This window comes from Culex pipiens, chromosome 2, assembly GCF_016801865.2.
Source record: "Culex pipiens pallens isolate TS chromosome 2, TS_CPP_V2, whole genome shotgun sequence".
NCBI lineage: Eukaryota > Metazoa > Arthropoda > Insecta > Diptera > Culicidae > Culex > Culex pipiens.
Window position 1 is genome coordinate 105511365 of NC_068938.1, and position 23032 is coordinate 105534396.

General features: G+C 32.1%; 1 protein-coding gene across 10 annotated transcripts in view; it reads left to right on the forward strand.

Annotated features, from left to right (window-relative positions):
• LOC120427680 (nuclear receptor coactivator 1) overlaps positions 1-23032 on the forward strand; it is a 340351-nt gene that overhangs the window by 236390 nt on the left and 80929 nt on the right. Inside the window, exon 2 of one of the 10 annotated variants that reach the window (XM_052707554.1) lies at positions 2229-2326. The exons of the other annotated variants lie outside the window; for them this stretch is intronic. Coding sequence (XP_052563514.1) covers positions 2298-2326 — 29 coding nt within the window. The 5' untranslated portion in view covers positions 2229-2297. The remainder of the gene's footprint in view (positions 1-2228; positions 2327-23032) is intronic. 10 annotated transcript variants of the gene reach the window in all.

Genomic DNA, 23032 nt, shown 5'->3' on the forward strand with positions numbered 1-23032 from the left:
TAACAAAAATCAATAACAAAGATTTGTTCGAAGAATAACTAAAACTGTTATTATGTTGTTATTGCAATAACAAACCAATAACACAGAAGGAATCATGAAGGAATAACAAGATTTGTTATTTTGTGCGGAGAGGTGGAGCAGCATAATAACAAAAAATGTTATTGAACTGGTATGTTTCCATAACAAAAAAAGTTATTGTTTTGGTTTATTTGTAATTTGCAAATAAACCTGCAGTTGCCATAACTCCTCTGTACTAGTCAGGGCTGCAGAGTCGGGTACCTCCAAGCGACTTTGAATCCATACTTTGAAGACAACTCCGACTCTGGATGCAGGATATGACGCCAACGACGACTTCAGCTCTCCAAAAATACCCGACTTCACAGATTCTGACTCCAAGTAAAAGTTGCTGAAAATTAGCTGAATCCGATGCAGTTTCCAAGGTCTCACTCCAGCTCGAACTTCAACGTCAGCTCCGACTTCCTGGCTCTGTGAAAATAATAACAGTTTTTGTTATTCACACTTCAAAAATTCTCAATAAATTAATCAATTCCGTTAGGGAATATAACAAAAATTAAAAAAATTAACTCTCAAAAGTTAATTTTATCGGATTAAAAAAAGCTTGAAACCCCATTTCATAGTGAAATAAATGACCCCGATGAAATTGGTCAAAATTATTTCATAGTTCTAGCCAATTTTAGTAAAATCCCTTAGGGGGTATATCAAATAATTAAAAAAATCAACTTTCAAAATTTCAACTTTTCAGAATAATTTAAGCTTTAGGACCCCATTTCATGGCCAAAATAATGACCCCGACGAAATTGGTCAAAATTATCCCATAGTTCTAGCCAATTTTAGCAAAGTCCCTTAGGGGGTATATCAAATAATTAAAAAAATCAACTTTCAAAATTTCAACTTTTAAGAATAATTTTAGTTTAAGGACCCCATTTTATGGCCAAAATAATGACCCTGACGAAATTGGTCAAAATTATCCCATAGTTCTAATTATTTTAAACAAAGTCCTTTAGGGGGTATATCAAATAATAAAAAAAATCAACTTTCAAAATTTCAACTTTTTAGAATAATTTTAGCTTAAGGACCCCATTTCATGGCCAAAATAATGACCCCGACGAAATTGGTCAGAATTATCCCATAGTTCTAACCATTTTAAACAAAGTCCTTTAGGGGGCATATCAAATAATAAAAAAAAATCAACTTTCAAAATTTCAACTTTTTAGAATAATTTTAGCTTAAGGACCCCATTTCATGGCCAAAATAATGACCCCGACGAAATTAGACAAAATTATCCCAAAGATCTGAACATATTTAACAAAAGAAAAAATAATAACAGATTGTGTTATGGACACTTAGAAACTTTTCCATTTGTGCGATTTATGGTAATTTTATTTCTAAGTCAGTATACCGAACGAATAACAAATTTTGTTATTAGGAGAGTTTTTGAAATTTATAACATTTCCTCTGATAAGCGTGTTATTAAACATTTTCAATAGAATATCACTTCAATACCAAATTTTGTTATTTAATCAGAAACTGTTATTATTTTTTCTTCTTGAAGTTGAACTTCAGAATAAAATAATAACACTTTTTGTTATTTTAACAGGATTTGTTATTGAAATATTATTAATTTTGTTATTACCGTCTGCCCGGGTTGTTTTGGGTGTTTTAAATCATTTCATAATGATTACTCAAAAACACCCATAAATCAAAAAATCTACGTTTTTACAAAAAAAAAAATCTTCAGAAATGAAAATCATCTCTACCAAACCATCACAATAAAACAACAATCTCCTACTCTAAACGATGAGATAATCATCTTAGCAGCAAAACTCCTCCTCTCCAAAATACAGCTGGCGACACCCCAAAGTCTGGCGGCCAAGCCGGTGTGACTAACTAAATCCACGCTCATCTAAAAACGCATTTCGCGTCGTGTCGCATTGGCGATGCAGCTCATTAAGTTTTAATGAAAAAAAGAAAAATTAAAACCTTTGCAGAAAAAAAGATGGGTGGTCCAATCGAAAAAAAAACTTTTGAGAGACGCAGTTCACACAGCCGTAAAAATATCACTTTGCTAGCCGTTTTGGAATTGGAAGTTTGAGTTTGGGGAGAGCTTTAATTGCAATTTAATTCACTTTTTTTTGCTGTCTCGATTACGAAAGAAGAAGTGAGTTTTTATCTAATCGAAGGTATTTTTCTGTTTCTTTTTTTTTCAGGTAAGCGCAGCGACTATCTTCAACAAATTTGTGGATTTTTATAGTCAACGTAGATATTAAAGGTGTCTCATGAACTATCAACAAAGTGGTTTCAAAAGGTAACGTAATAAAATAATTAAATAGCTAATTTTTTGGTTGAAATTGATGAAAAAAATAACATTTTCTCATTTTTGATTAAAATAAAATAGTTGGAAAAATAACTTTTTCTTATAATAAGAATCGACCCTATTCTTCAAGAAGCGAAGGGTCTGCCCATCAATCTTGCGACAAAAGTGGATATTACTTCCCGTTTTTCCCCTCAACTCCCCTCTTCATTTCATATCGCGGCAGACCCGGATTTTTCTATCGCGATGATTTAGAACGAACGTGATAAAATTTATATTGCAATAGTTACAGGAGCGAGACTTTCTGGAAAACTAATAAATAGGGGAAGGACACCTATTTCCTTAGGTTAATAATTTTTATCAATTTTTAGTTCTTACTGTTAAAGAATTTTTGAAACGTTGAATATTTATAAAATAACCCTTAAAAAATGACAATGATATGCCAAGGGTTAGTTGCTCCTAGAACGGTCTCTAGAAGGCAAAACAACTTTGAATAACGAGCTGAAAACTAGCCGTTGGAATGGGAATCGGGAATTGAAGGGAAGAAAACGAGACTTTTGCCGAAAGCTGCCTCTCGTTATGGCGAAGGAAATGTAGGAAAAATGTCTTCCATAATGAGTCATAATAAAATTTATTGGTCTGATAGAGCGATAGATTCTCGGGAAAGGGGGAGAATGCTAATAGAGTTTTCCTCGACGAATAAAGAAGAAGAAAGGGACAAGCAGGGATTTCCAGTGTATTGAGAAGAAAGGATTTGATTGGAGTGGATTCGAAAATATCTTTTATTGCCATAAATTAATTAAGGGTTTTCGAATGAGAGTTGAGGATGGCTAATTTTCGAATTCAGAGAAAATATGCTTCCACTCTGTAAAATCAAACTATAAATCGACCAATTCCGCTGAGTTTTAAAAGATAAGACCCCAGCCAATGCTTTCTCCCTGGGACTCCCACTATAAATCAAGGGAATAAATCTTCCACAAGGACAAGCGCCGGAGATGGACCGTGCTGGAGCTCTCGTCTTGTGAGACAAACCCCTCGCAAAATGTGGCGTGAAGAAGTTTCGACGTTTTACAGCTAATTTAGTGCACAGCGCAGACCACAAGGAAATGGTCCGCGACCTTTGCCTTCGAGATTAATTTATGCCACACGAAATTTACACAAAGGGTCCCTTTTTCAAACTGCCGAGCGTCGGCGAAGAGGACAAATAGGAAATCTTTTTTTTTTGTGAGGGAGTTTGGTTTAAGACTTGATCGATATAAGCCACATGACTGATTTAGTCATAAGCAAACTAAAACATAAGAGATCAATATCAATCAGATTATTAAAAGATTACAGACTAGCTTATTCCATGGAAGTTATAACTCTACTTTATTCCTTGATTTTTTCTTTAATTTGCCTAAATTTTCTTGATTTTTTTAATTTTCTTGATTTTAGTTTATTTTTCTTCAATTTTTTTGATTTTTTTTATTGTTTTTTATTTTTTTCAATGAGTTGAATTTTCTGATTTTTGCCTTGTTTTTTTTTTAATTTTCTGGAATACTTTTTAATTGTCTTGATTTTCTCAATTTTCTTGATTTTTCACTTAAATTTCTCGGATGTTCTGAAATTTTCCTTGAATTTTCTTGAAATCTCCTGATTTTTTTTTTGATTTTTTTTTTGGTTTTGGCTTTTTTTTATTTTCTTGATTTTTTTTAATTTCTTTAACATCTTGAAATTTTTTAAATTTTCTTGATTTTTTTTAATTTTATTTTATATTTTTTTAAATTTTCTTGAAATGTCTTGAATTTTCCTTAATTTTCTTTAATTTTCTTTAATTTTCTTAAATTTTTTAGAATTTTCTTGAGTTTTCTTGAATTTTCTTGAATTTTCTTGAATTTTGTTGAATTTTCTTAAATCTTTTTGATTTTTTTCTATTTTCTTGCATTTTTTCTTTCTTAATTTTTTTTGATTTAAAACAAATTAATTTGCTTAAATATTTTGTTTTTTTTTTAATTTTTTCTTTAGACTTCCTGAATTTTTAGGAATTTAATTATTTTTTTATTTAATTTTCCTAAATTTTATTGAATTTTTTGAATCTTCTTGAATTTATTTTATTTCAATTCAATAGTGTTTTTATTAGAATTTAACTGTTCTGCTCCAGGATGTTACATTTGCAATTCAGAGATTTGGAGAACCTTTCAACTGAGAACTTTTCATAAGCCTTTGCAGGGAGGATACATATTTCTACGTTTAGATTTTGCTAACTGGGTGTTCTTTTAGGGAAAATAATTTTTGAGAAAAAAACCCTAGATCTATTGAATTTATTTTAATTTCTTGAATTTTCTGGATTGTATTGATTTTTTTTATTTTCTATTGTTTGCTTGATCTTTTTTGATACTTTTTGATTTTTTTTATTTTCTTGTTTTTTTTTAATTTTTTGAATATTTTTTTAAAATTTCTTGAAATTTTTTGAATTTTTGGATTTTTTTGGAATTGGCTTGTTTTTTTTTATTTTTTTTTATTTTTTTCTGATTTTATTCTAATTTTTTTGAATTTTCTTAAAATTTATTGAATTTTCTTAACTTCTTGATTTTTTTTAATTTTCTTGTTTTTTTTTTTAATTTTTGAAATGTTTTGAATTTTTTAGTTTTTTTTGAATTTTTAAATTTTCTTATTTATTTAACTTTTCTAATTTTTTTTTTTTGAAATTTTCTAAATTGTTTTAAATTTTCGTGATCTTTTTTGAATTTTCTTGAACTCTCTTAAACTTTTTTGAACTATCTTGAAATTTTTTAATAAATTTTCTCTTTTTTGATTTTTTGTTTGTTTTTTTTATTTATTTTTTTGCTAAACTTTTGGAATTTTCTTCAATTTTTTTTTTAATTTTCTTTAAGTTTCTTAGAATTTTTATGAAGTTTTTTTTTATTTTCCTTTAATTTATTAAATTTTTGAATCTTCTTGAATTTATTTTAATTTCTTGAATTTTCTTGTTTTTTTTTTTTAATTTTCTTGAGTTTTCGGGCAGACGGTAATAACAAATATTGTTAAAATAACAAAATTTGTTATGGAATCTTCTTGAAAAATTCATTTTTGCATAAGGGTTTAATAACAGTTAATGTTATCATAACAAAATTTGTCATTGGTCTGATATTGGTTGAAAGCCAAAACAACTTTAGAATAACATCTTTTGTTATGGAAGAATACATCCAACTGTTATTGGGTTGATCGGATTAGTTGTTAAAATAACAAAAAATAATAACAACGATTTGTTCGAAGAATAACTAAAAATATTATTAGTCTGTTATTACAATAATAATTCAATAACAAAAAAATCATAACGACGAATATCAAATCTTGTCATGAATAACAGAAAATGTTATTGGCCTAGTATTTTCCGTCTGCTCGGGTTTGCTTAATCTTTTTTGAAATTTTTAGATATTTTTTCTAGTTTTTTTTTTAATTTTTTGATTTTTTTGTTTCTATTTTCTTGAAGTTTCTTGAATTCTTTGGATTTTTTTGGAATTCGCTTGCTTTACTATAATTTTCTTGATGATTTTTTATTTTTTTTAAATTTTCGTAAGTTTTCTTGAGTTTTCTTGATTATTTTTGAATTTTCTGGAATCTTTTTTAATTTTTATGAATTTTCTTGAACTTTTATTAATTTTCTTGAAATTTCTTAAATTTTTTGAATTTCCTTGAATTTTCTTGAGATTTCCCGAATTTTTTTTTGATTTGTTTTAAATTTTTCAAATTTTCATGAGTTTTCTTTATCTGTTTTGAAGTTACTTGATTTTTTGTTATTGTCTTGTTTTTTCCTATTTTTTTTCTTGAATGTTTTTGATTTATTTAATTTTTTTTGTTTTATATTTGGGTTTTTATAAGATTTTTTTTTGACAATATTTTTTTTGTTTCAAATGTTCTTTATTTTTTTAATCCATTTTATAATTTGATTAAGTTGTCTTATTTTTATGTTTCACAGTTTTTGCCAGGCTCGTTTTTCAGCAAGTTCATTTTTTTAATTGTGTTTAAAATAATCACTCATTTTAATGACTTCCAAGAAAAATCAATTAATCTCCCTCGACAAATGTCCTAACAGCATTAAAAGCACCCGCTAAAAGCCGCGAAAATGTGTTGCTCGAATCACAACTCGTTGATAATCGCCTTCAGACCATAGCATGAACTGGACGACATAAAACTTGCGCGCGGCGCGAGCCATGCCAAACAACAATTTTATAAGACCCATTAAGTCTAATCTCGGGCGCGTTATCTTGATTCAATAAAGTTTACCCCCTGCCCGCTTTTCCCCCATCGGACTTGAACGTTTTCAATCTGCTTCGACAGAAAGTTCCTTCATGTTTTATAAAGCCATCCAAGCCAAGTCTAAAATCCACTTCAGCCGAGCCTTCCTCAGTGAGCGACGAGTTCCCATTCATTAATTCTGAGCGCACAAACAATGAATTTACTAGACAGGAGCGGACGCAGAAGCAGCTTTCGTTCATCATCAAGCTTTCGCAGTAAGAGTCTCTAGTACTACATTAACCTTTAAATGCCAACTGCACTTTTGAAATATTTCCTTTGACGTTTAAATTTAAATTCCATATATTTTTAATATTTTGTATTATTTGTTAAGTTTTGAATCTTGTTTTGTCTTAATTTGGCTAGACATTTACTTAGTCCTAGGAGGGTTAAAACGGCAATAAAAATCGATGAAAATTTCCCTCGTTTCTTGGGGACTGCCCCCTGAAGCAGGAGGAGGAAGAAAGGCTCTTAAGCTTCCTGTTTTTCCTCGGTTTATCCCGTTGGCTTTTCATTTCTTCGTGGGAAGTCTATCCCTTATCGTCGCGATGAGCTCACATCGTCATCATCATCATGTACTGTTATATTATTGTGCTGTGTGTCCACTTAAGGAAGTCGTTTCGTATCGTATTATTGTGCGGAATGTCCCCTCGGGCCGGCGACACAGCACCAGTGGCCGTTTGAAAACCCATAAAAACTGCCAACAACTCCCGGATTATGCTACGACGTGGCTGGAATTGGGTTTCAGTGGGTGGCTGGCGAAGACGTCGTTAAATTGTCTTTGTGTGTGAACTGAACAACATGCTTTCTTATTGTGAGCGATGAGAAGGGAAGAGCTTGAAGCTAATGGGGAATTGATGGAAACATTATATCTTAACTATCTGTTGTTTGTCGATATAAAAGTCGATATGAAAACAATCAATTTCTCAATGAACACAATTCAAAATGTTTAAAACCGTCCTACAAAAAATCATTAATTTGGTAATATTGAGCCTTTCCAAGCTTTAATGAAAAATATTAAAAAAAAATTCGCATTGGTTCAATTATTGAATATCTTTGAAAGAAATCCAAATTAGAAAAAAAACAAGTTCAGACAATTACTGACCTTATTTAAAAAAATCAATTAAACAGGAGTGAGCCAGTGTTGCCAGAAAATTTTCTCTATAAATGCTACTTTTCGTGAGTGTTCACTTAAAATGTCATCAATTTTGGCAGCACTAAGCAGACCCAAAAGAGCGCTGGAAGAAAAAAGAACTAAGCTGAAAATAGGAAAATGGGCGTGGCCTAATGCATGCTCGACTGATTAGAATGCATTTCTGGAGTTTTTTTTTTTTTTTTTGAAAAGGTCCAATAAACCAAATTTCCAGTTTTTGCTTTTTGGGTGTTTTTGAAACCGCCTTGAGTCAGGGGTATTTAAAACACCCAAAAAGCAAAAACTGAAAATTTGGTTTTTTGGACCTTTTTAAAAAAAAACTCCAGATTTGGGAAATATTTTTTTAAATGCTTGTAAAAGGAATAGCATAATTCAAACACGACCGCTTATTAGGCTTAAAATGGGTTTATTTCCCCTTTATCCATTCAAATAATATATTTTTAAATAGAAAATAAAATATATCATAATTTGTTGACACATTTTATATAATGTTGAGCTGATTAATTAAATAATTTTCAAATTGATTGAAAAATATGCACATAAGTTTTTGAGAATTTAGAAAAAATAATTTAGGATGACATTTTATATATGTAACCGTGTAAGAAAATAAAAACAACATTGTCATAGTTTTTAGTCCCAAAAGCTTTTTGTTAAAAAAAATGAGTTATGAATGACAATATACAGATATATTTTTTTATTAACAATTGAAGAAATTCAACAGCAAAAAATTGAAAATATTTAAGATTTAATGAACTGAATTTTTATCATCCAATAAAATTAATTTTTTTATTTACCAAATCATTCACATAATTCAAGAAAATTTAAGAAAGAAGTGGTTTAATAATTGTCGTAAATCTAAATAATTCTAAAATGTATAACAAAAATGCAAACAACACGCTAAACTGCGTTGTGTTTACCCGCGATAAAATTCTGAGAACGGATCACATTTCACAGAATCTACAAAAAGGGGAATGGTGCGTGGACATACCGTACAAATCGTTCCAATTTACGATTGCATTACGCCCAAAATCCAAACAATAATTAAATCAGTTTAATGTTGGGAATTTAAAGATCGTGCCGAAAACACTCTTCAATAATCCTCTCAAATCGGGGAACAAATAATTAATGGCCTAAATTGAAATTTTCGATAGAACGGACTTTTTGATAATTTAACAAATTTTAAATGTAAGGACCACCTGGCGTTTAACCCTTTCAAGCCTGAATTAAAAAAAAATCATGGGAGCAAGTCTCTCAGATTTCGGTCATTCGATTTTTTTTTTGTATTTTTTAATCCGACTGAAACTTTTTTGGTGCCTTCGGTATGCCCAAAGAAGCCATTTTGCATCATTAGTTTGTCCATATAATTTTCCATACAAATTTGGCAGCTGGCCATACAAAAAAGATGGATGAAAATTCAAAAATCTGTATCTTTTGAAGGAATTTTTTGATCGATTTGGTGTCTTCGGCAAAGTTGTAAGTATGGATATGGACTACACTGGAAAAAATGATGCACGGTAAAAAAAATTTTGGTGATTTTTTATTCTATTTTTTATCACTAAAACTTGATTTGCAAAAAAACACAATTTTTATTTTTTTTATTTTTGATATGTTTTAGAGGACATCAATTGCCAACTTTTCAGAAATTTCCAGGTTGTGCAAAACATCTTTGAGCGAGTTATGAATTTTTGAATCAATACTGATTTTTTTCAAAAAATCTAAAAATTGGTCGCAAAAATTTTTCAACTTTGTTTTTCGATGTAAACTCAAATTTGCAATCAAAAAGTACTCTAGTAAAATTTTGATAAAGTGCACCGTTTTCAAATTAAATCCATTTTTAGGTGACTTTTTTGAAAATAGTCGCAATTTTCATTTTTTGAAATTAATGCTCATGTTTGCCCACTTTTGAAAAAAAAAATATTTTTGAAAAGCTGAGAAAATTCTTTATATTTGCATTTTTCAAGTTGAAAAATTTTTGCGACCAATTTTTCGATTTTTTGAAAAAATCAGTATTGATTCAAAAGTTCATAACTCGCTCAAAGATTTTTTGCACAACCTGGAAATTTCTGAAAAATTGGCAACTGATGTCCTCTAAAACATGTCAAAAAATAAAAAAAATACAAATAGTGTTTTTTTGCAAATCAAGTTTTAGTGACAAAAAGTTAAATAAAAAATCAACATTTTTTTTTACCGTGCATCATTTTGTTGTAGCTCATATCCATACCTACAACTTTACCGAAGACACCAAATCGATCAAAAAACTCCTTCAAAAGATACAGATTTTTGAATTTTTATACATCAGTTTTGTATGGCCTTGGCAGCTGTATGGAAAATTATATGGACAAACTAATGATGCAAAATGGCTTCTTTGGGCATACCGAAGGCACCAAAAAAGTTTCAGTCGGATTAAACAATACAAAATTAAAATTTAAGAAAAAGGACCGATTTCGTAGAGAATTGCTCTTGGAAACACGATTCTTACGCCCATTAGGCCTGAAAGGGTTAAAGACGCAACAATTTAAGAAATATTTTCATACATCAATTGCTGAACATCGAACAACAAATGATTATTTTTAAGATTTTTAAAAAGGTGTACAAAGGAAATTTATTGAAATCATGCTGAGATACTTCGTACAGTTAAAATATTCCACATTTTTTTTTATTTTAATAATATTTTAAGGTTGAAAAATTTTGTTGTTTGCATATTGCCTCATTTTTGATGTGATATTACATAAATTTACTGGGAAAAAGTAAAATTACGGTTAAAATATGTAAATTCACAGATTTTTAGAGGTTATTGTGTGCTACATCTTCTACAACACAAAATCAGTCTTCATTCCCAGTTTTGATATAAATTTGTGTAGATTTATGAGTTGAAGAAATTTTTTTTTGTATCTCTTATTGTGTGTTTCCAATCTTTTAATTTTCGCAACATGGTCTTTTATTGGATCTTGACTTAAAATTGAGTTCCTTCATTGATGTGAAGATTTTAAAAACAGCTGTCTTATCAGAATTTGGAATAATATATCAGAGATCTAGTTTTTTTCTCAAATATTTTATTCTGAGATTGCTAACCCCAATGACCTAAGCAACCATAAAAAAAAATTAAAACACTTATTAGTAAATAATTGGCAGAGACCTTATTTTCAAGCATTTTACACAAAATATGAACAGTTTTGCGTAAATTTGAGTTAAAAATATTTGAAATATGTATTTAAAAATGATTTGAAATAGGTGGGTAATTCTCTACCAACTCACACGAAATCGGGAAAAGTTGCCCCGACCCCTCTTCGATTTGCGTGAAACTTTGTCCTAAGGGGTAACTTTTGTCCCTGATCACGAATCCGAGGTCCGTTTTTTGATATCTCGTGACGGAGGGGCGGTACGACCCCTTCCATTTTTGAACATGCGAAAAAAGAGGTGTTTTTCAATAATTTGCAGCCTGAAACGGTGATGAGATAGAAATTTGGTGTCAAAGGGACTTTTATGTAAAATTAGACGCCCGATTTGATGGCGTACTCAGAATTCCGAAAAAACGTATTTTTCATCGAAAAAAACACTAAAAAAGTTTAAAAAATTCTCCCATTTTCCGTTACTCGACTGTAAAAAATTTTGGAACATGTCATTTTATGGGAAATTTAATGTTCTTTTCGAATCTACATTGTCCCAGAAGGGTCATTTTTTCATTTAGAACAATATTTTTCATTTTAAAATTTCGTGTTTTTTCTAACTTTGCAGGGTTATTTTTTAGAGTGTAACAATGTTCTACAAAGTTGTAGAGCAGACAATTACAAAAATTTTGATATATAGACATAAGGGGTTTGCTTATAAACATCACGAGTTATCGCGATTTTACGAAAAAAAGTTTTGAAAAAGTTACTTTTTGCGTTTCTCTTTGTTTCGTCGTCCGTGTCTGTCGCGGGTGACCATGAACGGCCATGATCGATGACGACCAACTTTTTCAAAACTTTTTTTCGTAAAATCGCGATAACTCGTGATGTTTATAAGCAAACCCCTTATGTCTATATATCAAAATTTTTGTAATTGTCTGTTCTACAACTTTGTAGAACATTGTTACACTCTAAAAAATAACCCTGCAAAGTTAGAAAAAACACGAAATTTTAAAATGAAAAATTTTGTTCTAAATGAAAAAATGACCCTTCTGGGACAATGTAGATTCGAAAAGTACATTAAATTTCCCATAAAATGACATGTTCCAAAATTTTTTACAGTCGAGTAACGAAAAATGGGAGAATTTTTAAAACTTTTTTAGTGTTTTTTTCGATGAAAAATACGTTTTTTCGGAATTCTGAGTACGCCATCAAATCGGGCGTCTAATTTTACATAAAAGTCCCTTTGACACCAAATTTCTATCTCATCACCGTTTCAGGTTGCAAATTATTGAAAAACACCTCTTTTTTCGCATGTTCAAAAATGGAAGGGGTCGTACCGCCCCTCCGTCACGAGATATCAAAAAACGGACCTCGGATTCGTGATCAGGGACAAAAGTTACCCCTTAGGACAAAGTTTCACGCAAATCGAAGAGGGGTCGGGGCAACTGCTGTGTGAGTTGGCGGAGAATTACCCAGGTTTTTTTTATATTCAAAAATATTTTGGCTTTTTTTAATTGATAACAGTGAGGTTAAATAAAGGGTTGTATATTTTTTTCAAATTTAACGTTTTTTTGGATAACTTTCCACCAAAATCATTGAAACCAAATTTATTTTAGTTTTTATCACTTTCTAGTTTCTAATTCACTCCCGGCTTCAATTCTGTAGAAACTCCGTTAGTTTCCTACCGCCATTCCCCCCGAAACACCACACATTTCAGTGATAAACGCCACCCATATTTACGATGCATGCACTCGAACACATAAAAATAAATTATACATTCACCACATTCCGAAATTGCCTTCAAACTCCCCTTTCTCCAGCCCCACCCCGCCACAATTGATTTAATGGTATCAAACAAACGTTAGAAAACAAAAAAAAAACAGGCAACGCGCATTCAATGTTCACGTACGCCGCCGCCAATGAAACACTCATAGACAGGGGGAGGGGGGAAGATAGTTCAGGCATATTGGTTTTAAAATTCACCTCCTCCCCGAAAAACTCGAAATGTAGGCTAAAGTGATTCATACCTGATTAGAATCCACAAACGGACAGGCAAATGAAATTGAAACAACCACTAAACAAATGCACACTGTGAAAAAAGTGTTTTTAAAGATTCAATGATTTGAAAATTCAAAAATAAATAGAAGTTATGCAGTTTTTCATAATACAACATTTACTTTTGACATTCGGTTTAATATTTTAAACTGTGTTGAACATCAAATTACTCAGCTCTTTTCAAAAAGTTGTTGCTACCTCAGCTATTGTAAACTACAGCTCAAGCCCCAAGTAACACCTTCCTCGTTACCTCGACGAATTCATCGGCAGCAGGCAAACCAAGCCACATTCGTAGCTTCCATAAAAAGAGAAACTGCGTAATAGCATAATTTATAACCGAGCCCTGTCGTGAAGTGTACTACTGCCTAGATGATGACGAATTCGTTGTTTGATTCGCGCGCTCGCAAAATAGTTCAACAAAAAAAAAACTCACAATATTTGTCAGCTTCCCACTCTTTCCCCTCTGGTGGAAGATCACCACCATCATCATCTTCGCACACATTTTCTTGACCTTCCTACGCACGGAAAACCGGTAATACAATTCCGTACTTTATTTTCGAAAAGCACGCAAACACCATCCGACACTAAATTTAGCACAGAGAGTCAACTTGGCAATGTTCTGGTACGGAGGCAAAAGTTTGCGGAAAGAATTGCATCGTAACACACCAGCTTCGAAAGTCAAAGCTGTTTCTTCCATTACCGAGTGCGCCGAGACTTCCGACTTCGAGGGTTGGAAAGTGGCTTCCGTTTTTCTGCGTTTTGAACAGCCGGTGCGGGAAAGAGGAAACGTGAGGAAAAGGGAAAATGTGAGGGAGAAAACGCGATTCACGAATATACGCAGTTATGCAAATATAGCTATCATAATCATTACCGGGTATGGCTTCGCGAAGGCGATTGAAGATGGAGGGAAATTTGAGTCGTTTGGTAAAACGATGAGATGGAAAAAAAACTGACAGGGGATATTTGGCACGATATGCACAATGTTGGGAAAACATGAACAAACTTTATTTAGATAACTTCTTTTTTAAATTAAAGCTCTCGAACAAATCGATGCCTCAGTGCTCTCTTGTACTAAGCTTGCTGAGATCCAGGCATCGAATTGAGTAGCAATATTAAAATCTCTATAATTTGAAAACACTCAAAGCCTTTGCGATATTTAAAATCGGTTGAAAAAAAAATCAATCGCGTTTTACTCAGTTGCACTCAGTTGCCGAACCAGCCTTCAATGGTCTTGAAAGGCTCTTATTATAAATAAATATTAGGGTGGGTACGTTTTTCAAAAAGTTCTCGGATCAAGTTTTAGTATGGTTCCCCTTGTAGAGCATGCCCATAGGAACTTTTATGCCAAATATAAGCTCATTTGGTTGTAAACTGGCTGTGCGCATCAGGGTTAAAGTTTACATGGGAATTACTATGGGAAATTGGAACTGTTTATTCAAACGCTCCTACAGGACTGGAAAAATCACGCGCCAACTTCTGGTATGGTCAGGCCTATGGGAAATGGTCTGGAGAACACTTTTCCCCAAGAGAGCATATGGATTCGTTGTCCCTAGACCTGGCGCATCGGCAAACAATCCGATGTCCATACTAAAACTTGATCCGAAAACTTTTTGAAAAACGAAACCCTAATAAATATATTTAAAAAAATAAAGATGACTTTCTTACTCATTTCAAATAATTCTCCCTTGAGATAATGTTAGAAAAAATTTCTTCAAGATCTTGAGATTCTACTATCAAAAGAATACCATAAGTAGCAAAACAATTTAAACACTTTTTTGTTCGAAAAAAAAATCGAAGGACAAACACTTTAAAAATATATATAATTCAATGGCTTTAAAGCCATCTTCAATGTGCTCTTCTTTCATTGCGTTTTGCTCAAATCATAACCAAGCATACCTTTCCTAGCAAGTTAATTTTACAAAGCACATAGCCTTGCATTTTTTTTTGTTCAAAACTACGCGTATTAAAATATTACAAAATAATGTTTAAAAAAATTCAAGTCCTATTTTAAAATGTTGCAGCAAAAGAGTATCACAAAATACACCCAAAATTCAGAATCGAGATAATCGTTCTCTCAAAATTTATTGAAGGCTCAGTGCCAAAATCGATAGAATAATGGTACCAACTCACACCATCATAACAAATGAGTTCATTCGTTAGTTGAATCAATAAATCTCCAACAAGTGTCATACATCGACTTCTGACTTCTCCATGGTCACCAAGCTGTGGTGGCCGAGGCAGCTAAGTCATTGGATTGGTTTGTCAAAGGTCTCTGGTTCGATTCCCGTTGTCGACACTTTTGGTTTTTTGTTTGACGGATGAACTTTTTTTGCAAATGAACCTCGAGAGAATAGTTCTATCGCCCATCTCGAGCTGTGTTCTCTGCGTCCGTGAATGGTACCACTATTCTCTCGACTCGAGACCATCATTCTCTCGGACTAGCGCTGCCAGTTTTGGGTGAAATAATTCTCCCTTGAGATAATGTTAGAAAAATTTTCTTCAAGATCTTGAGATTCTACTATCAAAAGAATACCATAAGTAGCAAAACAATTTAAACACTTTTTTGTTCGAAAAAAAAATCGAAGGACAAACACTTTAAAAATATATATAATTCAATGGCCTTAAAGCCATCTTCAATGTGCTCTTCTTTCATTGCATTTTGCTCAAATCATAACCAAGCATACCTTTCCTAGCAAGTTAATTTTACAAAGCACATAGCCTTGCCTTTTTTTGTTCAAAACTACGCTTATTGAAAAATTATTACAAAATGCTTAAAAAAATTTGAAACCAAAAACCTATGAACAAAAATTTGAATAATGTGCTTGCTTTAAGTTTTATATCTCTTTAATTTGTAAATTGTTTGAAATTGTGAATAACCTGAGTTTTTTTTCTCAGCCTTTTAAATCATTCCAAATTCTACAAAATTATAAATATGAAGTCGAAGAAAAAATCGAATTCAAGTCCTGTTTTAAAAAGTTGCAGCAAAAGAGTATCACAAAATACATTATCACTGCTATGGTAATCTCACGCAGGGCTGCCAGATTGCAAGATAAAGCTGGGAAAATCAGATTTACAAAGTGCCAGATTTTGAGTGATTTTTCCAGATTTTAGCTTTCTTTCATTTTTGAATAATATTTTTGCCTTTTTGCCAGATTTTTTTAACCTGGCAACCCTGCTTCAAATAAACATTTTACATTTTCAAATGTTAAACAAATGTTTTGAAGACCATTATACAGCTCAAGGGTCCACAACAACCAAGGAAGTTGTTATCTTCTTATTCCAAAATTGTCAAACTAACGGACCCAATCCTGCAACAATCTGATTGTAAAAATGGTCAAACTTTGTTGTAAAATGTTTTGTAGATAGTACTTTGGAGGATAAATAAAACATTATAGCGATAGTTCCCATAGTTTTGAAAATACTAAAATGTGTGTAACTAAAATCTTGGTACAAAAAGCTCTAGTTGATGTGCTCCGTTAATTTTGTTGTTGCATTTAGGCCAATGCATTTTTATTTCAAATTTTTGAAAATATTGTTCATTAGAATATTCAAAAAAGGCAAATAGTTTCCTCATTACATCAAATTCCAAACAGATTTTAAACATTTTTTTTTATTTTATTTTTCGTAAAATTTATTTTAATTAATCAAGGATATCAAACAACGATGAACATATTGCATTTTCATATTTTGAATATAAATTATGTGTTTTAATTAAATTGATAAGTAAAATAAAGCATATATTTGTTAACCATTTTGCAATGCATTATATTTTTTCTTGAAGTTATCAATAAATGTAATAACTTCATTTAATGAAGGTTGGCTTGAACTGTATTAAAATACTGAAATTTTTCTATTGCTGAAATTAAGGAAAGCAAAAAAAAAACATTTCTTGCACAGGTTCAGGACGTGCTTCGTTTTGGAGGTATTTGAGCAAATTAATTTTATGAAATCTCAATAAAATTAATACAGCTGAATCATAAATTCTTGACTTTTTGCCTTCCTCACCTTACTGAGGAAAGGCTATAAAATCAATCGAAAAATGAACTTTTTAATTAGACCTCCTAGACCTACCGTCATTTATACATATCGACTCAGAATCACCAGCTGAGCAAATGTCTGCACCCAACCGGCGGTCGCATGATTTTGATGCATGGCAGCATGAAAGTATATCAGAATCTGCATGAAAACTGTCCTCATGCATTTTTTGCGATATAGGGGTATGACATTTTTGCCCGTTACCGACAATTATCGACATTACCGACGGCTGATTGATTGTATTGCAGAAAAAAAAAACCTTAACAGAACGAGGATTGAACCATCAACTTCTAGGTTGCTGATCCGACACGCTACCACCGCGCCATGGACGCTTGATGAATGGTGAGGGACAGAGCGCGAACATAATGTTCTCTCTAGATTGTTGCTCGGGGACGCGCCAGCATTCTATGTGTTGGTGAGAACTGCAGATCGCTGACGTGTTTACACGCGGGCAAAAATGATCTATGGGCTTGCTGCAAAAAATGTAATAAAATATAACATTTTCTGCAGCAAATTGACTGTTGCAGATTTTGAGATATATTTTTCGTTTGGGTGTGTATGTAGACATGTGTACCGAATCATTGTCACTGGAATATCTCGTCACTGGCTGAACCGATTTTGACCGTATTGGCCTCATTCGATTCGTCTTGGGGTCCCATAAGCCCCTATTGAAATTTATAAGATTTCGTAAAGTACATCAAAAGTTATGCTTAAAAAACTGCTGCATATAAATTTCACAATTTGCAAAAAAGGGTGGTTTTTGCATGAAAACCTGTCATATATATTTTTAGAAAGGTTCTGATATGACCTTTCTTGTGGATAAAGAATTTTCAAGATCTGACTTACCTATCAAAACTTACAAGCAGTTTAAAAAAATGGTCTGAATTTACATAACCTCTAATGGTCGGGACTGAACGCAACGAAAAAGCCGTGTAGAGGGATGCCATTTTCCTCAAAGGCGGTGTCTGTATAATCTTGACAAAAAGTCTGTAGGTAGTCTGTTTTTTTACTCATCACTTATTTTTATTAGGACCTCTTAGGTGCTGCGATCACGTTAGCGGAGATCCATAAACAATGTGGACACTTTAGGGGGGTTTGAATTACTCTATAAATGAGAGGAAGGCACCAACCACCTAAAGGTGGATTAAGTAACGTATTTTATTAAGTCCTATAAACAAATGTTAACGTTGAGTCTATTCCTTTCACACTTTAAAATTTAGCTAAAAGAATACATTTTCACGTTTATTTTGAGCAGTTTAGAGTACTATGAAATTGCCGTGAAATTTCAATTTTTTGTAATTGACATGCCGCATAATTTCGATTTTTTTGCCGTGAAAAATCACTAGCCCTGACTAACGTCATGATTTGAAATCTGGACACTTAGTAGTATATCATTTTTGTTATAGCTGACAAAAAATCATGTAATAAGTTGGAAATGAAGAAATATCATCAGGATGTAGTATTAACAGTCAGTTTAAAGAGAATGCTTGCAAAATATGTCTTTTCTTATAACTTTTTATCACAATTTGAAAATTAAAACGACTTGTTGTGCTTCGAATCCCGAACATTGATGAAAGCTGATTCGAAATCCGGACACTTTTGCTTCGAAATCCGGACACTCGTTTTTGCTAATGAATCGCACAACTTTGGATTGAAATGTAAGTGAATGGCATTCTTTAGGTCTGAAATAAGCTGTTAACATCAAAACAATCGATATTTTATATACAAATTTGCTAGAATTTAAAGGAAATCAAAACCATAAATTCCTGCTTTGCCTCCCCGGTGCTTCGGACGCCTATGAAATATTTCACGTGAAATGTTTCGCATTTTTAGTAATCTTATCATTTAATTTAATTTAATTGTTTTGGCATTAACTACAGCGTTCAAACAAACTTTAAATGAAAGTTGATGTTAGAATTCATCAAATAACCTATTTTTGACAGTTATAATGCGAACTTATATCCAGATAACTGATAAAACAAGATGAGGTGTCCGGGTTTCGAAGCGTCCGGGAATTCGAATCATGACGTTATAAGGAACACATTGCGTAACATTTAGTTATGCTGTTTTATTCAAATGAAGGCATATAATATTTTTACAAATTTTGTATTTTGAGACCGCAGATCGTAAAAAGACGTCATGCTAACTTACCGTACGTGAGCAATTCTCTACCAAAACCGGAAATGGATTTTATTTGTATTTTTTGATTTGGCTCAAACTTTGTGGGGGCCTTCCCTATGACCAAAGAAGCCATTTTGCATCATTAGTTTGTCCATATAAATTTCCATACAAATTTGGCAGCTGTTCATACAAAAATGGTACGTAAATATTCGAAAATCTATAACTTTTGAAGGAATTTTTTGAATTTTTTTTTTTTTTTTTGAATTAAATATACTTTATTGAATCTTTCTTATAATAATTACATTTGGTTTACATAATAAGTGGTCAGCTGTGGCTCTTCAGCTTTAGTTTGCTTTTCGTGATTTAAACACTGTTCTTTTTCTTAACTTTAAAAGTATATGATTTATCATTTTTGTAACACTAGGTACAATGGGGAAAAAAAAATTTAACAAAACATAACCTAACCTAAAACTAACTTTATCTTACCATAAACTAAACCAATCCTTGAATCAAAGGGTATTTAGATATAGCACATTTTTCCCTGAATTTCAAACATTTTTCTTGAATCTTCTGATCCAACATTTTTACTTCTGCTAATTCATGAACCTCACTTGATCTTGTCCAGCCAGGAACATTCAAAACCATTTTGAGTACCTTGTTTTGGACACGCTGGAGCTTCAATTTATGAGTTCTAGCGCAACACTCCCAAACAGGTACTGCATACTCAATAACGGGGTAAATTATTTGTTTGTAAACTGCTAGCTTATTTTTCAAAGATAGCTTTGATTTTCTGTTAATTAAAGGATACAAACACCTGATGAGAATGCTGCACTTGTTCAATATTTTATCTACATGCTGCCGAAACAATAGTTTTGAGTCAAGTATGAGACCTAAATAGACAACTTCCTTTGACCAGGGTATCGAAACATTATTCATTTTTATCAAAACATCATCCTTTGGGGCAAATCTGGCCGATTTGGAAAGTGGAAAAATGATGGTTTGAGTTTTGGCTGCATTAATGCGAATTTTCCAGTCGCCAAAGTATTCGGAAAGAACGTCAAGACCCTTCTGAAGGCGGCCAACTAAATATCTGGTTATTTTACCCTTATAAATAACGGCAGTGTCATCAGCAAAAAGTGACAACACACCGTTACCAGGAAGAGTAGGCAAATCAGATGTAAAAATATTGTACAGAAGTGGGCCAAGAATACTTCCTTGGGGAACCCCAGCATCAATGTTGAATAATCCAGAAGCAATCCCATTCAGAAAAACCCTGAACGATCTCTCCGAAAGATAGTGCTGGATAATTTTGATAAGATACATTGGAAAACCGTATAAATACAGTTTATGTATCAAACCATCATGCCAAACATTGTCAAAAGCCTTCTCAACATCCAACAAAGCCATAGCAGTTGATTTAGACTCAAGCTTGTTCTGCTTGATGATTTTAGTTACTCTCGTAAGCTGATGAGCAGTATTATGCCCCTTTCGGAAGCCAAACTGCTCATTCAAAATTATATTATTATCGTTGGTAAAATCGGAATTTTTTGATCAATTTGGTGTCTTCGGCAAAGTTGTAGGTATTGTTAAGGACTATTTAGAAAAAAATAGGTACACGGAAAAAAAAATTTCCCGATTTTTTTATTAACTTTTTTTTCACAAAAACTCAAATTCCCAAAATACGTATTTTTTGATTTTCGAGATTTTTTGATATGTTTTAGGGGACAAAAATCCGCAACTTTTGAGCTATAGAGAAACATGGTCAAAAAATCTGCCGCCGAGTTATGATTTTTTGAAAAACTGGTGATTTTTGGAAAAAATCGAAATTTCATACATAAAATTTTTTTGACCTAATTTTTTTATGCAAAATTGAATTTGCAATCGAAAATTACTTTACAGATTTTTTGATAAAGGGCCCCGTTTTCAAGATATAGCCACCGAAAGTTTGATTTCAGCGAAATATTTGCAGTTTTTCGATTTTTAAAAATAGTGACCATGAGTGACCATCTCTTAAAATATTTTTTTTAAAAAGTTCAGAAAATTTGCTATAAAATTGTCTAAGAGACATCGAAGATTGGACCTCTGGTTGATGAGATACAGCGGCTTAAAGAAAAAGAAACACGAAAATTGAAGTTTTCTAAGTCTCACCCAAACAGCCCACGATTTTCTAATGACGATATCTCAGCAATTAATGGTTCAATTTTCAATGTTAATACATGAAACATTCGTGAAATTTTCCGATCTCTTCGAAAAAAATATTTTGAAAATTTTTAAATCAAGACTAACATTTCAAATGGGCATAATATTCAATGTTTGGACTTTTTAAAATGTTAGTCTTAATTTAAAAATTTTCAAAATATTTTTTTCGAAAAGATCGGAAAATTTCACGAATGTTTCATGTATTAACATTGAAAATTGAACCATTAGTTGCTGAGATATCGTCATTAGAAAATCGTGGGCTGTTTGGGTGAGAATTAGAAAACTTCAATTTTCGTGTTTCTTTTTCTTTTTGCCGCTGTATCTCAACAACCAGAGGTCCAATCTTCGATGTCTCTTAGACAATTTTATAGCAAATTTTCTGAACTTTTCAAAAAAAATATTTTTAGAAATGGTCACTCATGGTCACTATTTTTAAAAATCGAAAAACTGCAAATATTTCGCTGAAATCAAACTTTCGGTGGCTATATCTTGAAAACGGGGCCCTTTATCAAAAAATCTGTATAGTAATTTTCGATTGCAAATTCAATTTTGCATAAAAAAATTAGGTCAAAAAAATTTTATGTATGAAATTTCGATTTTTTCCAAAAATCACCAGTTTTTCAAAAAATCATAACTCGGCGGCAAATTTTTTGACCATGTTTCTCTATAGCTCAAAAGTTGCGGATTTTTGTCCCCTAAAACATATCAAAAAATCTCGAAAATCAAAAAATACGTATTTTGGGAATTTGAGTTTTTGTGAAAAAAAAGTTAATAAAAAAATCGGGAAATTTTTTTTTCCGTGTACCTATTTTTTTCTAAATAGTCCTTAACAATACCTACAACTTTGCCGAAGACACCAAATTGATCAAAAAATTCCTTCAAAAGTTACAGATTTTCGAATATTTACGTACCATTTTTTTATGAACAGCTGCCAAATTTGTAAGGAAATTTATATGGACAAACTAATGATGCAAAATGGCTTCTTTGGTCATAGGGAAGGCCCCCACAAAGTTTGAGCCAAATCAAAAAATACAAAAAATAAAAATGGTCGAAATCGGCCGGTTTTGTAGAGAATTGCTCACGTGTATTTCGGGCCAAATTGAGTTAAGAACGCCATTTTGTGTGTTGATTTTTCACACTTGGATTCACTACTTTATTTATATTAGTTCTCTTCCAAAAACGCAGCAAATTTCTACCAATTTACTGCGATAACTTATTCATGTCAGAACATTGTTTTTCACTTTTCCCAGCCTCCATTTATCGCGCATTTCCAAAACATAAAATAGAGAATCCAAAACAACCCAAAAACGCTGTGAAAATATATCCAACCTCCGCCCACCCCCAGGCACGTACACACAAACACGCATAAAATTTACGCCTCAGGTAACGCAAAAGCGAAACTTTTGCGCGAGCGTCTAATTTTTTCGGCAAACTTTTCCCTCAAACATGTAAATGCCAAATTTTGGCAAATTCCGCTAGGCCATTATTGTGTGTGTTCGTGGCACACTCGCCCAAAAAAAAGTCACACGCTCACTCTCTTTCGCAGCCAGGTGGAACGTGGGGCACGGCGGGAAAAAGTGTTGGTATTTTTTTGTGATTTTTTTTATTTCACGACTTTTTTAAAAATTAATATTAGTTTTTAAAAAATAATTGATTGATTTTTTCAAGGGTGCACAAAAATAGACAAGCCAGATTTCACCTGCCTTATTTTCATTGTACCTTATTTTCAACTTGACTGATATTTTATGCCCA